Source organism: Ctenopharyngodon idella, chromosome 17, assembly GCF_019924925.1.
Source record: "Ctenopharyngodon idella isolate HZGC_01 chromosome 17, HZGC01, whole genome shotgun sequence".
Lineage (NCBI taxonomy): Eukaryota > Metazoa > Chordata > Actinopteri > Cypriniformes > Xenocyprididae > Ctenopharyngodon > Ctenopharyngodon idella.
Window position 1 is genome coordinate 34,153,131 of NC_067236.1, and position 15,188 is coordinate 34,168,318.

A 15,188-nucleotide genomic window follows, 5' to 3' on the forward strand; every position below is an offset into this window, starting at 1 on the left:
GGTCTTTTGTTCTCTGTTGAAGCTGTATTCTATACTATAACATCTGGTTCGCTTTATATACCGGAACAACTTCATGTAAGGTATGAGGCTCTGCTGGACCTAATGGTGAGACGGGGAATGGTCCCTGCCTTGTAATGGACCTTCAGAAAGGCATGGGTACTTGGCCAGAAGTTGACCATATTTAGACTTGTTTTTCTATATGTATCACATTCCTATACCATGATCTGATATGAAGTAATGTCTCTCTCATTGGTTAAATCCATACTACACCCCTTGTACTCTTTCTATATAATCTCAGACCCAGCTAAATGAAGACGAGATTTTATACTCTCCCTCAGCGCTGAGTGATTGTTCATTCAATTGCTAATTAAGAGGACAGGGATGAGGCACGCCTCGGGACTATTTTCTTAACAGTGAACAAAACCGAAATTAGGAACCTCTAACCGACGTAATTTTCCCATGTTGGTTATTTCGTTTTTTTAATCCTGTTAATACGTTCCCCTTTAAAACATACTACCGCGTGTGTAGACACGTGACTCCGGCCCGTCCAGTCAACACGGAGGTGAACGCGGAGTCAACACACAACGTGAGCGGTGAGCCTCGCGTCTTCACTAAACTTTGTCAGTTGTATGTTTTTTTAAGGTTTGCCAGTTTGGACATTCAAGCGATTTTTATACGATCGGATGTATATTATATCGAGCTACCGTGCTCGCGCAGAACGTGAAGATCGTGTGCACAGAGAGGAACGCAGAAACTAGTTGTCAGCGCTGTCCTGTGATTTATCACTAAAGTAGCTTAGAAACTTTTCTGCTTTTGAAGGAACTATTTACAACCCACAGCTTCACAATTAATAGAGAGATGGTATGACTAATTCACACACGCACTTGCTCTCATTACGTACTGGTACTGTACTAATTTATCTGATTTACAACGAGCAGAAATCTGTAAGAAATGTTATGAACCATAGATAAAATAACTGCTGAAAGTGAGCTGTCATGTCAGATCACTCTTTCAATAGGAAAAAATATCCTACTTTTAATAGTCAAGAATATTTACAGTACAAACCTTGTGAGTGAACTGAGGGCAAAAAAAACAAAAAAAAATTGTTCATTAATCGTAATCGAGGTAAAATATTCAATTTATCGAGGTTTTGATTTTAGGTCATAATTGTCCAGCCCTACTCAACACAACACAAGAACAGAGCTGGACGCTTACTCTTTCCACAGTACGTTGAATAATTTAGCTGAAAAATTTAGAAGTGCATAAAAAAAAATGTAGAGGTACAATGGAGATTGATCAAAAAAAATTTTTTTTCTTAAATAAAAGGATTTAAGGAGACATTTGCAAGCAAAATTATTTATTTATAAGAATACAAAATGTACACTAGGTTTTTAAAATGTTTTATCTTATGTAATTATTTATAGAACCACTATACAGTTATAAATAACTGCAATAAACAGATTATTGTGCCAATATTAATAGAATGTATATACTGAATAATGTGCGTTAAATAATGTTCTTAGTCTTCCTGTGACGGGACGGCCCAGACACGAGCTACAGTAAATTTAATGCCAGTTACAGTTTATTGTGTAACCAAAATACCAATAATAATAATAAAGGGGAAAAAAAAAAAAAAAAAAAGCATAGCATATAATGCTTTACGTGGGACTTTTAATTATAAACAAGCCTGAAATACAAACATTACGTTTAATTCTAAACAATTATAATTATGTTTAATTATAAACAAGCCTGAAATACACCGGGACTCTAATTTTGAAATGTCTTTACTAATGGCAGCTGCTCATTCAAAAAGATGAGGGAGATAAAACATGCCCTCTTACAACCATCCACAACATATTACAATACAAACACCATAAAGTATACATTGTCATAATTCATCAATAGTAAAATAATGATAAATAAATGTCATTAATTGCAAACTGCTCTGAAACTGCGAGCCGGTAGAGCGTGCAACAGTGCCATGTTTTTACTTTTAAAACATGCAGCTCTCCCATTTATTTAATCAATCATAATCTTTTGAAGTTTAATAATCACATAACGCTGAGTTGTGATTCTGTGTTTTCCATACCCAAATTAAAGACCTCTTAAAATGAGAATTAAGACTATTATATCATTTAAAATATTTATGATGATTTATGACCTTAAATTTCATAAAACTGATTTTTTATATTTTTTAAGAACCCGTAGGGACTTTTTTTTTTTATTCGCACACATGCTCCTAAATAGTTTTTACAGTTCACGCATGTCTATTTTAGTTGCTAATGCAAGTGAAACGTTCACACTGTCAAGTTTTTGTACATATAGAAATGATGTGAAAAGATGTCAGAGGATTTTTGCAATTAAAAGCTCTTTTTGGATTGGAAAGGACCTCTACTTCTGAAAGTAACATGTTTTCATAGTATATGGTTCTAAACAGGGAAAACTGATTCCTCGTGATAAGACTACAGTAAATCAGAACTGATTTGGCAAACACATCTTAAGTGTAAGTGTGTGTGTGTGTGTGTGTGTGTGTGTGTGTGTGTGTGAGATCTGCACCTGCTGAAATCTTTCTCAGTCTCTAGCTCTTCTTCTCCATGACCCATACGCAGAAGGTGCCGTTCATCGATGTCTAACGCCATAATCTTCTCAAACAGCTGATTCAGAGCCTGAACAAGACAAACACACACATCCAGAAAATAAGTACATAAACAACAGAAAAGAAATATTCATTTCATGTTGAGAGTTAGGAAACCATAATTTTGGTTGAATGCTAAGCTTTGAACATTGAGCGATGAACTCCCTCAGTGACGTTGTTGGTCATGTACCTGATTGGAGTGTGTGACGATAAGCGTCCTCTGCTCGGGGAAGTTGTGGTACAGGTTGGAGATGATCTGAACAGCCACGTCTGTTTTTCCTGTGCCGGGAGGACCAACAACCTACAGCCGAGGGAAAGAGCATTTAGATGATTTGATAAGAGATTGTTGCTGATGATTGATCTTTCCCTGCCAGAGCTGACCGTTCTTCTACCCTAGCTGACCCTTCAGCACACACACAGGAAGAGACTCTGTAATTTAAATTACAGATTCCAAACCAGCTGATAGATATACAAATAACCTCAGTGAGAGACTAATATCTTTCTGGGAGGATAATACTGCACAATACCAGTCAAAAGTTTGGAATAATTATGATTTATTAATGTTTTTGAAAAAGTCACCAAGATTGCATTTATTTGTTTAAAAATTCAGTAAAAACAGTGAAATTGTGAAATATTTATTTTTTTTGCTGCTTCATATTTTTGAGGAAACCATGATACATTTTTCAGGATTATTTGATAAACAGAGAGATCAAAAGAAAGATTAAAATAGAAATCTTTTGTAACATTATAAATGTCTTTACTGTCACTTTTGATCAATTTAATGAAACCTCGCTGAATAAAAGTATCAATTTCTTTTTTGTTGTTGTTGAATGGTAGTGTATCACGTTTTCCACAAAAATATTAAATAACTTTTTTCAACATTGATAATAATCATAAATGTTTCTTGAGCAGCAAATCATCATATTAGAATGATTTCTGAAGGATCATGTGACACTGAAGACTGGAGAAATAAAAAATGAAGGAAGAAAAAAAGAAATAAAGAAAAAGTATAGCAAGAGATTTCTTACCATAGTAAGGCCGGGCTGCATCCCTGCACGAATGGCTTCAATCTGGGTTGGTGTAAACTGGATGGTGTTTCTGTTGAAGTGGACACAAATGTCAGTCTTTCCATAACAGGCATTATGTTTATACAGGCAGTTATCGCACTGTCCAGGTGTTGAAGGAGGAGCTGGAGAGATCCGGTCATGATAAAGTGGCTGTGACTGTGAGCATGACCTCCACATACCGCTTGGGCTGGTTGTAGGGATACGGCCCCCTGTTGGGAATCACATGAGGCTCCACCACCAGCGTCTGATCTTCCTCATCATGTGTCTCCTCCTCATTTGCTTTACGCTTCTTACCCTTCACATTCTGCACAGGGAATCGAATTCTGGTAGAGAAGAGCCACAATTTCAACAAACCTTATACAAATTGTCCACATACACTACCGTTTAAACGTAATATTGTGAAATATTATTACAATGTAAATCAGCTGTTTTCTATGTGAATATATAGTAAAGTGTAATTTATTCCTGTGATCAAAGCTGAATTTTCAGCATCATTACTCCAGTCTTCAGTGTCACATGATCCTTCAGAAATCATTCTAATATGATGATTTGCTGCTCAAGAAACATTTATGATTATTATCAATGTTGAAGTTGTGGAAACTGATACATATTCTTCTAGATCCTTTGATGAATAGAAAGTTCAAAAGAACAGCATTTATGTGAAATAAAAATCTTTTGAAACATTATCAGGGCTCAACGCTAAGGATTTTTTTCTACTGGCCTGTTCGGGCCAGTGGTTCAAATTTTTACTTGCCCTGCTAAAATTTTCACTTGCCCCACCACAAAAAATGAATAAAGTAAAAGAAAAGAAAATGGGCCTATAAAAAAGCCTAGTTATTGTTTTTTGTTGTTTTTGATACATGTAACCTCAATAAATAGGGTTATGACACCAAAAGGTACTAGATTAACTCACTTTAAATATTGTTAGACAAATAAACAGTAAGTAATAAAATAGTAACAAATAATCAAATTATGAGTAATAGCAAAAATAAATACAACAGAACAAACATATAAATGAAATAAACGGTGCTTTTCAAGTTTTTCATGTAGGTTTAAACAGGAGATTTTCAGGTACAGAAATTGTAATCTAATGTATAGCTAAAGATTAAACTTTATTAAAGTTTATCACTCAAGAGCAGTTACAAATGCATAAATAATGTTTTAAAATGTTGGGAATATAAAACGTTAAATACTGTTATTTGAAATTATTTTAAAAATGAAAAGACACTTTAAATGTGAAATTAAACCCGCCAGTAGGTGGCAGCGAATCACTGTTAATGAGCGAGTCATTGAGATTCAACCGATTCATTAAAACGGCTGATTCATTCAGGAAGTGTTGCTCAGAGACGCAAAATAATTCTGTATGGACTTTGGAACTATTTTCATTGGCGAAATAGAGCGAAACAGGCGATTTGGTGTCTAAAATGTAAGTCACTTGATATAAAGTTCTTGTTCATTAAACTGTACGCTGTATAAAATCAATATCACATTTGTAATCGTGCTGATATTTGGAGAAAAACGGCGCTCTTTGTTTAATATTGGTTAACTATATTAAATTATATAAATATGAAAGATATAAAGGGTCATTTTTGCACTTTATCTTGAATTCTGGTGCATTCACGCAGTAAAATCGTGCACTCTAAATATGCACGCGCACTAGTCTAACCTACTAGACTACGTCACGTAGTGCATGTGTGCACTCAATGGGTGTGTTTTTGTTTGGCTTTTGTAAAGTGAGGGACATACTCGATAATTTCAGATCGTTAAATCAACAATTACGAAATCATAGACGATATATATCGCACACCCTACAGCACTGGCCCGATTGGGCAAGTGACCGTTCCGTCTACTGTCCTGAGCATCGTTCACACTGGCCCCGGGCCATCGGGCAGTCCTTATTGTCGAGCCCTGATTATAAATGTCTTTACTGTTACTTTTTTTTCAATTTAATGTGTCGATGAATAAACGTAATCTAAAACATCTTAGTGACCGCAAACTTCTGAATGGTAGTGTGTACCTTCTGAAAAGTAGTCTATGAAAAATACATACAATAAAAATACAAATAAGTTTGAAACAGAGCAAAGAACAAACTCTAAAATGCACACAGTGTTTATCCAATAATGCTGATTTCTGACCTGAAAGGCGGGACCTGTCGAGCAGGATCTTCCTCCGTCACCTTCACCGTGTGATTGGGGAAGCAGGACTTCAGGTGCTCGATGGACAGGAAGGTGTCGTTGAAGTCCAGGGAGGAAATCTGATTTGGCATCTTTGAGTAATGGGCACTACCGGGGTCTCCATAACCCAGAATGATGTCGTGAAGCCAGTTGGGAACCACACACTCTGTGTTCATGAGGTTACGAATGGTCTCAAGCACAGCCTGCAAGCAAAAAAACGAAATAAGGAATTGTTTTTCGATAATTGTGGATGACTGAATCACTATTTTAGATGTTACTCAATCAGTAATATCTAATTTCTGCCTGACTGCAAGTGGTGCTATTTATATATAACTTAAATACAATAAAAAATTAAAACCATTAACAATTCATTTCAGTTAATGTTTATTTATTTTATTTTCATATTTCTTGTTTTAGGCCAACAGTCTGGTTTTGTGAGCCTGTTGGCAGGGATATCTATGAGGAATCATCTGACCTTGAAGTTGTTCTCTTTGGGTTTGCGTCTCATGATAATATTGAAGGTCTCATAGGGGTCTTCTGCTCCGTTCTGGATGCTGTTGGTCATGTCCTGCTGGTACTGGTTTGGGTCGAGCCATACCCGGAACGTCCTGGTGTCACCTCTGAGTTTGGGCTTCGGATCAGGACCTTGGTGCAAGCATCAGAACACAATCATTTCAATACATCACATCTTTGTATATAAAACAGATTTCCTGAAAGTCAAGTGAACAGCACATTACAAAGATTTTTACAGTAATCTGACTATAAACCCATAAATCAGAGTCTCAAGGTAATCGAATGTTGCTCTGGATAAAAGCCTCTGCTAAATGAATAAATGTAATTGTAATGAAGGAAATAAATATTCAGGACAAAGCACTAATCCGTCTAAATTGGGGTTCACTTGTCAAGTAAATTGACTGAAATCACTGGAACAGAAATGACCAGCGATTCTAGACCACATTCCCAAGGTCCAGCAATGAGGACGGCCCGGGGTCAATGTGAGAGAGAGATTCGGGCCAGATGATGGATTTATCACTCGTCTTATGGGGTCAGAGCTGTGTTCATGGGCCGTGGGGATCTATCGCTCTCCTACAATGTCTTGAAAGAATATCATCCACACACCCCTCCTCTAGACATATTAACACATTACAGCTAATAAAAAAAAATTATATTTTTTAAATTAAATTTTATTCAGCAAGGACACATTAAAGGGGTCGTGACATGAGAAATCAAATATATATAGACATATAAGAGGTCTTTGTACCATTAAACCATCCTGCAATTATGCATTATAAACAAAGCCAGTTTAATAAACAGTTAAGCGACTCACATTTCAGAAACAATATTTCCTGCTTTGCTCTATTTCGCCGATGAAAATATTCCCAAACAAAGCCACAGCAGAACTGTTTTGTGTCTCTGAGCAACACAGAGCAGTGTTTCGTTACTTAATGGATCCGTCCATTTGAACGAATCGGTCGAATGAATGATGTTTCCATCCACCTATTTTTATGCACATTCTGTGATATTACATAAAAAACGCTGGATGGAAACGCAAAGATGCACATAAATTCTAAAAATGTGCATTAAAAACATATGCGCTCAAATGATTCAGATAAAGTTTTTATGTGATATGAAAACATGAGCAATAAACTTTGATGGAAACACTTTTACTGAATAAATTTTGTGATGCGTTGCGATTCTGTTATGACTTTTGCTCAGGAACCGTTGAGAATCTGTACGCTGACTAAACTCAGAAAGCAGTCTTACCTTCCTCTATGACGCGGCCCTTATCATCCAGCATGCCCTGCACCTCACAGCCTCTCACATACACCAGACCAGCCTGATCCACAAACGGCTGCCGGCGGTCAAAGCGCGTGCCGTACGGCAGGTTGGGCCGCACCGTGATCAGAAAGCAAACGTCGTGTTTCCGCAGCCCTGTAAGAACCAACCATGATGTGAAGAGATTGAAGGATGAAGTGAGCATAATGATTTTACCGTGGTGAAGAAATAGTAAGTGTCATTTATGTAAGTGGTTTTATTAATAGATTTTATCATTTTATATATATTTTTTAGTTTTAGTTAATGATAATAACCCTGGTTCAGGCATTGCTAGGAGTTTGCGGGGGTGTTCTGAGTGGTTTTGCAGAGACAGAGAAAGAGCTGTTTACCCTCCCATTCGTTTTTGATGTGATCTCGGATGTTGAGGTTAAGGGTGATGTCAGCACGGACACGGGCAGGCCAGTTCTCTCCGATGTTTGGCTTGGCCACCTCCACGATAGAAAAAGACACTATGGTCTGTGCCATTCTAGCCCATCCTCCAAACACCACTCCTCCATACTCCGACTGCCTGCGTGACACAACCCTCAGCGTTAGCACAACAACACCAACACACAATATCAGGAATGAGGACATTCACGCTGTTCTTTTCCAAACAGTGAAGTCAATGCTGACCTGGTTGTCAAGCTCCAAAAATGCTTAAAAACAACCATCAAGTCTTCTGAAGTGAGAAAATGTAGGTTATTCAGAGAAAATCTCACCACATTTGAAAATTTTTAGCAATGAATAACTTCTTGTCAAAGCTATCATACGGCTTTAGAAGACTTGCAGCAGAAATGGCACACAAATCATATGGACTTTTATGGTGCTTTTGATCATTTCTGGAGTTTGACAGTGATGGTCAGAATGTCAACATTCTGCTAAACTTCTGCCTTCGTGTTTCACAGAAGATCACACAGGTTTGGAGCGACATGAAAGCGAGTGAAAGACGACTTGATTTTGGGTGAGAATAACTTTCAACATTCATTCCCCAGTGGACTGAACTCTAAATGATGGAGACACTGGCTCTTAAAATGAAATATTGGTCAGTAACTGATCCGAATGATTCACTTAGATTCAAATGGCTCATGAGCAAGTTTGAGGCTGAATCTTTTTGAGTGACTCATTTACTGTTCATAAGAGTCATTTATTCACGAATCAGATATAACACTGACGCGGACCCCCCTTTTTTTTAGATTATGTATTTGCTACCATCTTAGTCTAAGGGTGCGTTCACACTTGTAGTTCAGTTCGTTTGGTCCGTTTGGTCCGGACCAAAGAAGAAAAAAAAAACATTTAGTCCTGGTCCGATTAGCGTTCAGATTGGCAATTTTATTACCGAACCTAAAGATACCGAACCTAAAGGCATAGGGATATGTTCACAACCTCATTGGTCAGATTTTATGACGTATTGCCAATTCTGAGACGGAACTTGCCGAACATCCAAAACAACGCTGTGTACTGAGGTAAATGTGCTTGTTATGTGTGTGTAGACTGCATATGATGGTATTTTGGCCAGCTGGGAACCCGTGAAGAGCTTATAACGTGTGTAAAGGAGTCAAAACAGCGGTGGGAATCCATCTGTCACACACACAAACGATCTGCTGCGTCTGATGCCTGTCATGGGCAAACTCGAGAAACGATAGACGAGAAAAAACGATATGCATGAGGATTCTGTCATTTTTAGGGTATCATCTTCCTGTTTTTGGTTCGATTACATGTCTTTGGTCCGTGTTGCGTTCATATATCATTCGAACCGCACCAGAGTTCGTTTGGAAGCGGATCGAGACCCATCTTTTCAGCAGTCTCGGTCCGCTTGTTTGGTGCGCCCCAGGGTTCGGATGGCAGCGCTCACATATGTTCAAATGAACCGCACTAACAGAGCAATCGCACCAGGGTTCGTTTTAATCTAACCAAACATGACAAGTGTGAACGCACCCTAAGAGCCCTGCTATGCTATGAAGTGATGAATCAAGCTACAGCATTAAAGCAGTCATATGATGCTTTATAATGTTTTCCTTTTCCTTTAGAGTGTAATTGACCTGTTTGTGCATGTATAAGATCTGCAAAGCTACAAAGCTAGTAGCTATAATAGTAAAATAAAATGGTGTCCCACAAAGGGATTTATTCTCTCTAACAGAGAACAGCTCCAGACCTGCCTAAAACACATCATTCATCATTCATATTACTTCCGGGAATGTCTACGTCACATTGTGGCATATTAGCGTGAATTCCCACCCCAAAGGCGTACACAAAGAAAGAAGCAATTGTAGTGTTGTGGTCATGTCATGGAGACGTTGTGTTTGGATGTGAAAGCAAAACCCCTTTGTCAGGAATCAGTGGTTAAGATTTATACGCTTTTCCTGATCAGTACAACCCAAAAGTTAGCTTGTGTACAGAGCATTTTACAGAGGACAGCTTCCTGAACCTGGAAGAGCACAATGGCGGCTACACACACCTAAATATATTACAAATATACACTTCAGTATGTTTTTTAAACTGTATTTCATGTTGTCACTTCAGGACATAAGGTTGATCAAAATGTTTGACTCTGAGAACAAACCATGGCTTCATCCGTAGTACTACGTCCTCGATATCCTGCCGGATTTCATAGGTGGACTCCAGTCGGAAGAGGTTGAAGTTCCTCAACAGGTAGTCATGCAGGGTCAGAAACTGCAGGTTCAGCTTCGGTAGAGCTAGACAACCTTCAGATTCACACACAACAACAAACATAGTTAGATATTTTACTGATTATTTTAGTTTTTTTGCACTTAAAGCTTGAAATATAGTGATGAACCAAAATGAAAGTTTTCATTTAGCTAAAAATGCAAATAAAAATTATGTAATAATCAATTAATATAAATTAATTTAATAATCAATACTCGAATAAAAACTTATATATAAATAATTTGTCTATAAATATTTTAATTGCACACAAGGCAGTTTTTATTTCAACTTTTAAATTATATAATTATGTTTCTACTCCGATTATTTGTTAAAATCTAAACATTTAATAGTCAATCATTCAGTCCTCCAAAACCAACCAAAAATTATTTTATTTTTCGGCCGAATATTTTTGGTTGCATCACTATTAAAATGTTAATAGTTCAGAATCAGACATTGATACAGGAAAAGTTAAATGAAAAATGTACTCGTCACTCCAAACTAGGGCTGCACGATACTGGAAAAAGCTGACATTGCCATATTTTGTTTTTCTGCGATATAAATAAAATTCACCAGATGACTTGAATAGCTCTATACTTGGAAAGAATAATCATTCTAGGATGATTGGGGTGATTTTGTGAATACGCATACAAAATAATGAACAAATTACAAGCATAGATAAATATAATAGAACAAAGATACAAATGAAATAAATAGTGCTTTATATTTTTCAGGTAAACCTAACAGCGTTCAGAAATTGAATAACCAAATGTAAAATAATACTGCGTAGTCACATTGTGTAAATTAAATATAATTAATCTGTGTTAAAACTACAAAAGTGATTTTTCTCTTTGTGTTTTGTTGTTTGATTAACATTCATGACACAGAAAGCAGCAGGGGCTTCTGTCACTTTAAGACCGAACGTGCGGCACGGCCCCAAAATACTGTCACACATCTGGCTTTCTTCATTTCTCATTTGTTTAGTTCACCTAAGCCATAATCAATTGTTTACGAGGACAGTTGATCTTTTACATGCATTTTGATAATTGTTTTTGCATGTGTGTGTGTGTGTGTGTGTGTGCACTTAAAACAGCCACAAGTTCAGAATTGAGTTCTCTTTCGCACCATCTTGCACTCAAATGGTTAATAATCTCTTGAATGTTTAAACTAACAGGACCTAAAACACATTCAAATGATAAACTTTCATTGTATGATGGTCAAACTTTGCAATTAATCAGAGAATCACCTGCATTTTTATCCGTGGTGTCTGGTCCATATGGGTTAACGATCCCTATACTAGAGTCTAGACATCGCACAGACATATCGCGGATGCGCACATTGCGATTTTGATGCCAAAACGATATATCGTGCAGCCCTACTCCAAACCCAATCACACAGAAAAGGGGAATTTTTGAAAAATCGTCAGACAGCGAAGTTTGTGTTAATGATGTCATACTTGGGACATATTCAAATGAGCTTTCAGAGCTTTGGTTGAGGGGAAGATTATCAGTGAACAATGACTTAAATATGTGCATGTAACTGCCATACACAAAAAGATTATTTATATAGTAATATGGGCATCATTTGTGTTTGAAATACATGGTCACCACGGACTGTTGTATGGAAAAGAGCTGATCATTCTCCAAAATGTTTTTGTGTTCCACTGAATGAAAAAAGTGATACAGGTTAAGAAAGAGTAAATTAGTAAAACAATTTTTGTTGAACTTTCCTTTAATTCCATTGATGCAAAAGTATATGGTATAATTATTACAGTGAACTCATATGTAAAGATGCCCACCTTCTCCTGAATAGTACTCTGTGGGGACGATGTTCTCATCCCAGATGATCTTCTCGGTGGGGTACAGAGGCATCTGGTTGAGCTGTTCTATCTGGGAGATTCGTCTCTCATGGTGGGACACCTGAACATAAGTGAGAAAGGTTTCATGAGGTTTGTTTCCTCTCGGCCAGCTCCTCCATGAACCACCAGATCATCTGCCCGCTGTGCTATGATGGTTTACCCTTCAAACACAGCAGATGGCCAAAATGTAGGCTACATACCTCACAGCGCAAGGGGCCAATCGCATCCCATGAACATTTTAAAGAGGCATACATCCATCAAAACTAGCTTTTTGAAACAAGTACAAATGTAGACGTGTTTTTTTTCAGCACTCAAATTTAGTATGCCAATCAAAATGATGTTCTTGTGTGTTTGTGTCACTTATCATAAATCGAGCAGTGCAAATCCCACAGCCTTTCTGAAAGGAAACTGTTACACGCACTACACTTTTAAAAGTCTAACTTTTCCTGAACTTCCTAAACACTATAAATCCATTCCATTATGTTCAAAATTCAAATGAGCAAACGCTGTGAGGCAACTCTGCTGAGAAAACATTAAACAATTTCAATGAGAAAATGAGTCGGGCGGCTCACGTGGGACGCCGCTTTGAGAAAATCAAATGAATTAATCAGGAGTGTTGGGGCAGCTTATCCTGTTCAAGCTTAATTAAGTGTTTTATCTGGTTTGTGACCTGCTCTGACTCCATTGTTGGCCGCAGCACATGCATATAACCAGATTTCAGCTGCTCAAGGAAACGCTGAACACTCAAATGACCGGCCTGACACTGGCTCCATTAACGCATTAAAGAGGAAATGCTCGAGTCTTGATGAGATTTGGAGCGAGTAATTAAAACATGCCGAAGCAGGACCACCAATGGGTCTGAAACATCTTAAACATATCCAATAGAGGTTTAAAAAAGTACATTATAAGAGTGAAAATCAATGCAGTCAAACACTAATAGAACAAACAAATTAATGTAGCAAACAGAATCTAATCCGCAATCAAAACCTTTTTAATGTGTTTGTCCCCCGACGCTACGGCTCTGTTCTAAACTACAGTGAGCTGAACCGATACTAACTACACGGGGCAGCATGGTCACTCAACCCTAATGAGCAAAAACAGTATTTGTGTCACATTTTAAGATGTGCCTACCAGCAGCTCCAGAAGGAACTCTTTCTCGTAAGACGTTTCTTCTCCATCAGGAAGCTCAGGCAGGAGACACAGGTATGCCGACACCCGGTGGAGGGTATTGGGACTACAGAGAGATGAAGAGGGAAAAGTGAGTCACAAATGAACAGAAGAGGACAGTGCGGTTTCAGAAACAAGCTAAAGAAAGTTGCCTTGAAAACACGCTATAAAAACTGTACATTACTTGAACAAAAGTTTAGCTTTTTAAATCAATGACTGGCAATTCACAATTTAAAAGTCATTTGCAAAACCAAAGCATTTGGATTTTTAAATCTATAAAATGAGCAAATCGTCACACTCCATTTGCACTTCTGATTATATAAGACATCCTGACATCATCCATCCGCCACTAATGTCATTATAATGTTCTCAGTAGCCTGATTTATGAAATATTTGGACAGATGCAAACATGAAAAGAGGGATAAAACCGGGTATTCTGAGAACATACAGGATGTTTTAACTCTTCCCCCGCCATTGATGAGTTTTTCAGGCAATCCATGTTTTCACTGTTATGCGGTAGGGGGCGCTGTTACGCATCTTCATCTGTGTTTTGATCATGAATATGAAACCGTCTTTGACAAAAACGCAATTTTCTCAGCTTTTTGTTCAAAATGTTGCTTTTTTTAAAGCTTTCATGTGTTCAGGACATGCTTTCCTCATCGCATAACTTACATTTTATGATTGTATCCTTATCTGTAAATGTTAAAGTCGCACGATTATTCCCATTCGGCATAAAGGCTCGTCCTCAATGCAAACGGTTCTCCTTTAAAGGAACACTCCACTTTTTTTGAAAATAGGCTCATTTTCCAGCTCCCCTAGAGTTAAACAGTTGAGTTTTACCGTTTTCGAATCCATTCAGCCGATCTCCGGGTCTGGCGGTACCACTTTTAGCATAGCTTAGCATAGTTCATTGAATCTGATTAGACCGTTAGCATCTCGCTCAAAAATGACTCTTCTGTAGTTACATCGTGTACTAAGACCGACGGAAAATGAAAAGTTGTGATTTTCTAGGCCGATATGGCTAGGAACTATACTGTCATTCCGGCGTAATGATCAAGGAACTTTGCTGTCGTACCATGGGTGCAGCAGGCGCAATGATATTACGCAGCGCCTGTGACCCCGTTTGCACAGGGAGCGTGCCTTGCGACCATGGAGACATTTGTGAGAGACGCTGCGTAATATCATTGCGCCTGCTGCAGCCATGGTACGACAGCAAATTTCCTTGATTATTACACCAGAATGAGAGTATAGTTCCTAGCCATATCGGCCTAGAAAATTGCAACTTTTCATTTTCCATCGTCTTGGTACACAATGTAACTACAGAAGGATCAAGTTTTAAATAGGAAAAATATTGAAACTCTTTGGTCATTTTTGAGCGAGATGCTAACGGTCTAATCAGATTCAATGAACTATGCTAAGCTATACTAAAAGTGGTACCGCCAGACCCGGAGATCGGCTGAATGGATTCGAAAACGGTAAAACTCAACTGTTTAACTCTAGGGGAGTTGGAAAATGAGCCTATTTTTAAAAAAAGTGGAGTGTTCCTTTAAACTTCACTGAATGAGCATAATGTCACATAATCTCTTGCACCAGTTTACATTTAGTCTGTACATTTTGTTTTTGTTTATCATTTTTAATTTAGTGATTTTAACTTCCACTTTAAATCAGTAAGCAATCTGTTGATTTTTGCTTTATGTCAATGCTTTTCTGCACACAGATGTCGGCTACAGCCTAGTGGAGCTGCATGACTCTGGAAAAACTGAGAATCACAATTGTTTTGTTTTAAACAGAGATCACAATTCTCAGTTTGA

General features: G+C 37.7%; 1 protein-coding gene across 2 annotated transcripts in view; it reads right to left on the reverse strand.

The window, feature by feature from the left end:
• The window catches only part of aqr (aquarius intron-binding spliceosomal factor), a 57,326-nt gene that overhangs the window by 30,279 nt on the left and 11,859 nt on the right, over nucleotides 1-15,188 (reverse strand). For both annotated transcript variants that reach the window (XM_051867807.1, XM_051867806.1), the window contains exons 14-24: nucleotides 13,342-13,444; nucleotides 12,151-12,271; nucleotides 10,252-10,393; nucleotides 8,042-8,220; nucleotides 7,641-7,808; nucleotides 6,352-6,521; nucleotides 5,838-6,079; nucleotides 3,882-4,025; nucleotides 3,664-3,733; nucleotides 2,826-2,936; nucleotides 2,557-2,666 (exon numbers count right to left, since the gene is read on the reverse strand). In XM_051867807.1, coding sequence (XP_051723767.1) covers nucleotides 2,557-2,666; nucleotides 2,826-2,936; nucleotides 3,664-3,733; nucleotides 3,882-4,025; nucleotides 5,838-6,079; nucleotides 6,352-6,521; nucleotides 7,641-7,808; nucleotides 8,042-8,220; nucleotides 10,252-10,393; nucleotides 12,151-12,271; nucleotides 13,342-13,444 — 1,560 coding nt within the window. The remainder of the gene's footprint in view (nucleotides 1-2,556; nucleotides 2,667-2,825; nucleotides 2,937-3,663; nucleotides 3,734-3,881; nucleotides 4,026-5,837; nucleotides 6,080-6,351; nucleotides 6,522-7,640; nucleotides 7,809-8,041; nucleotides 8,221-10,251; nucleotides 10,394-12,150; nucleotides 12,272-13,341; nucleotides 13,445-15,188) is intronic.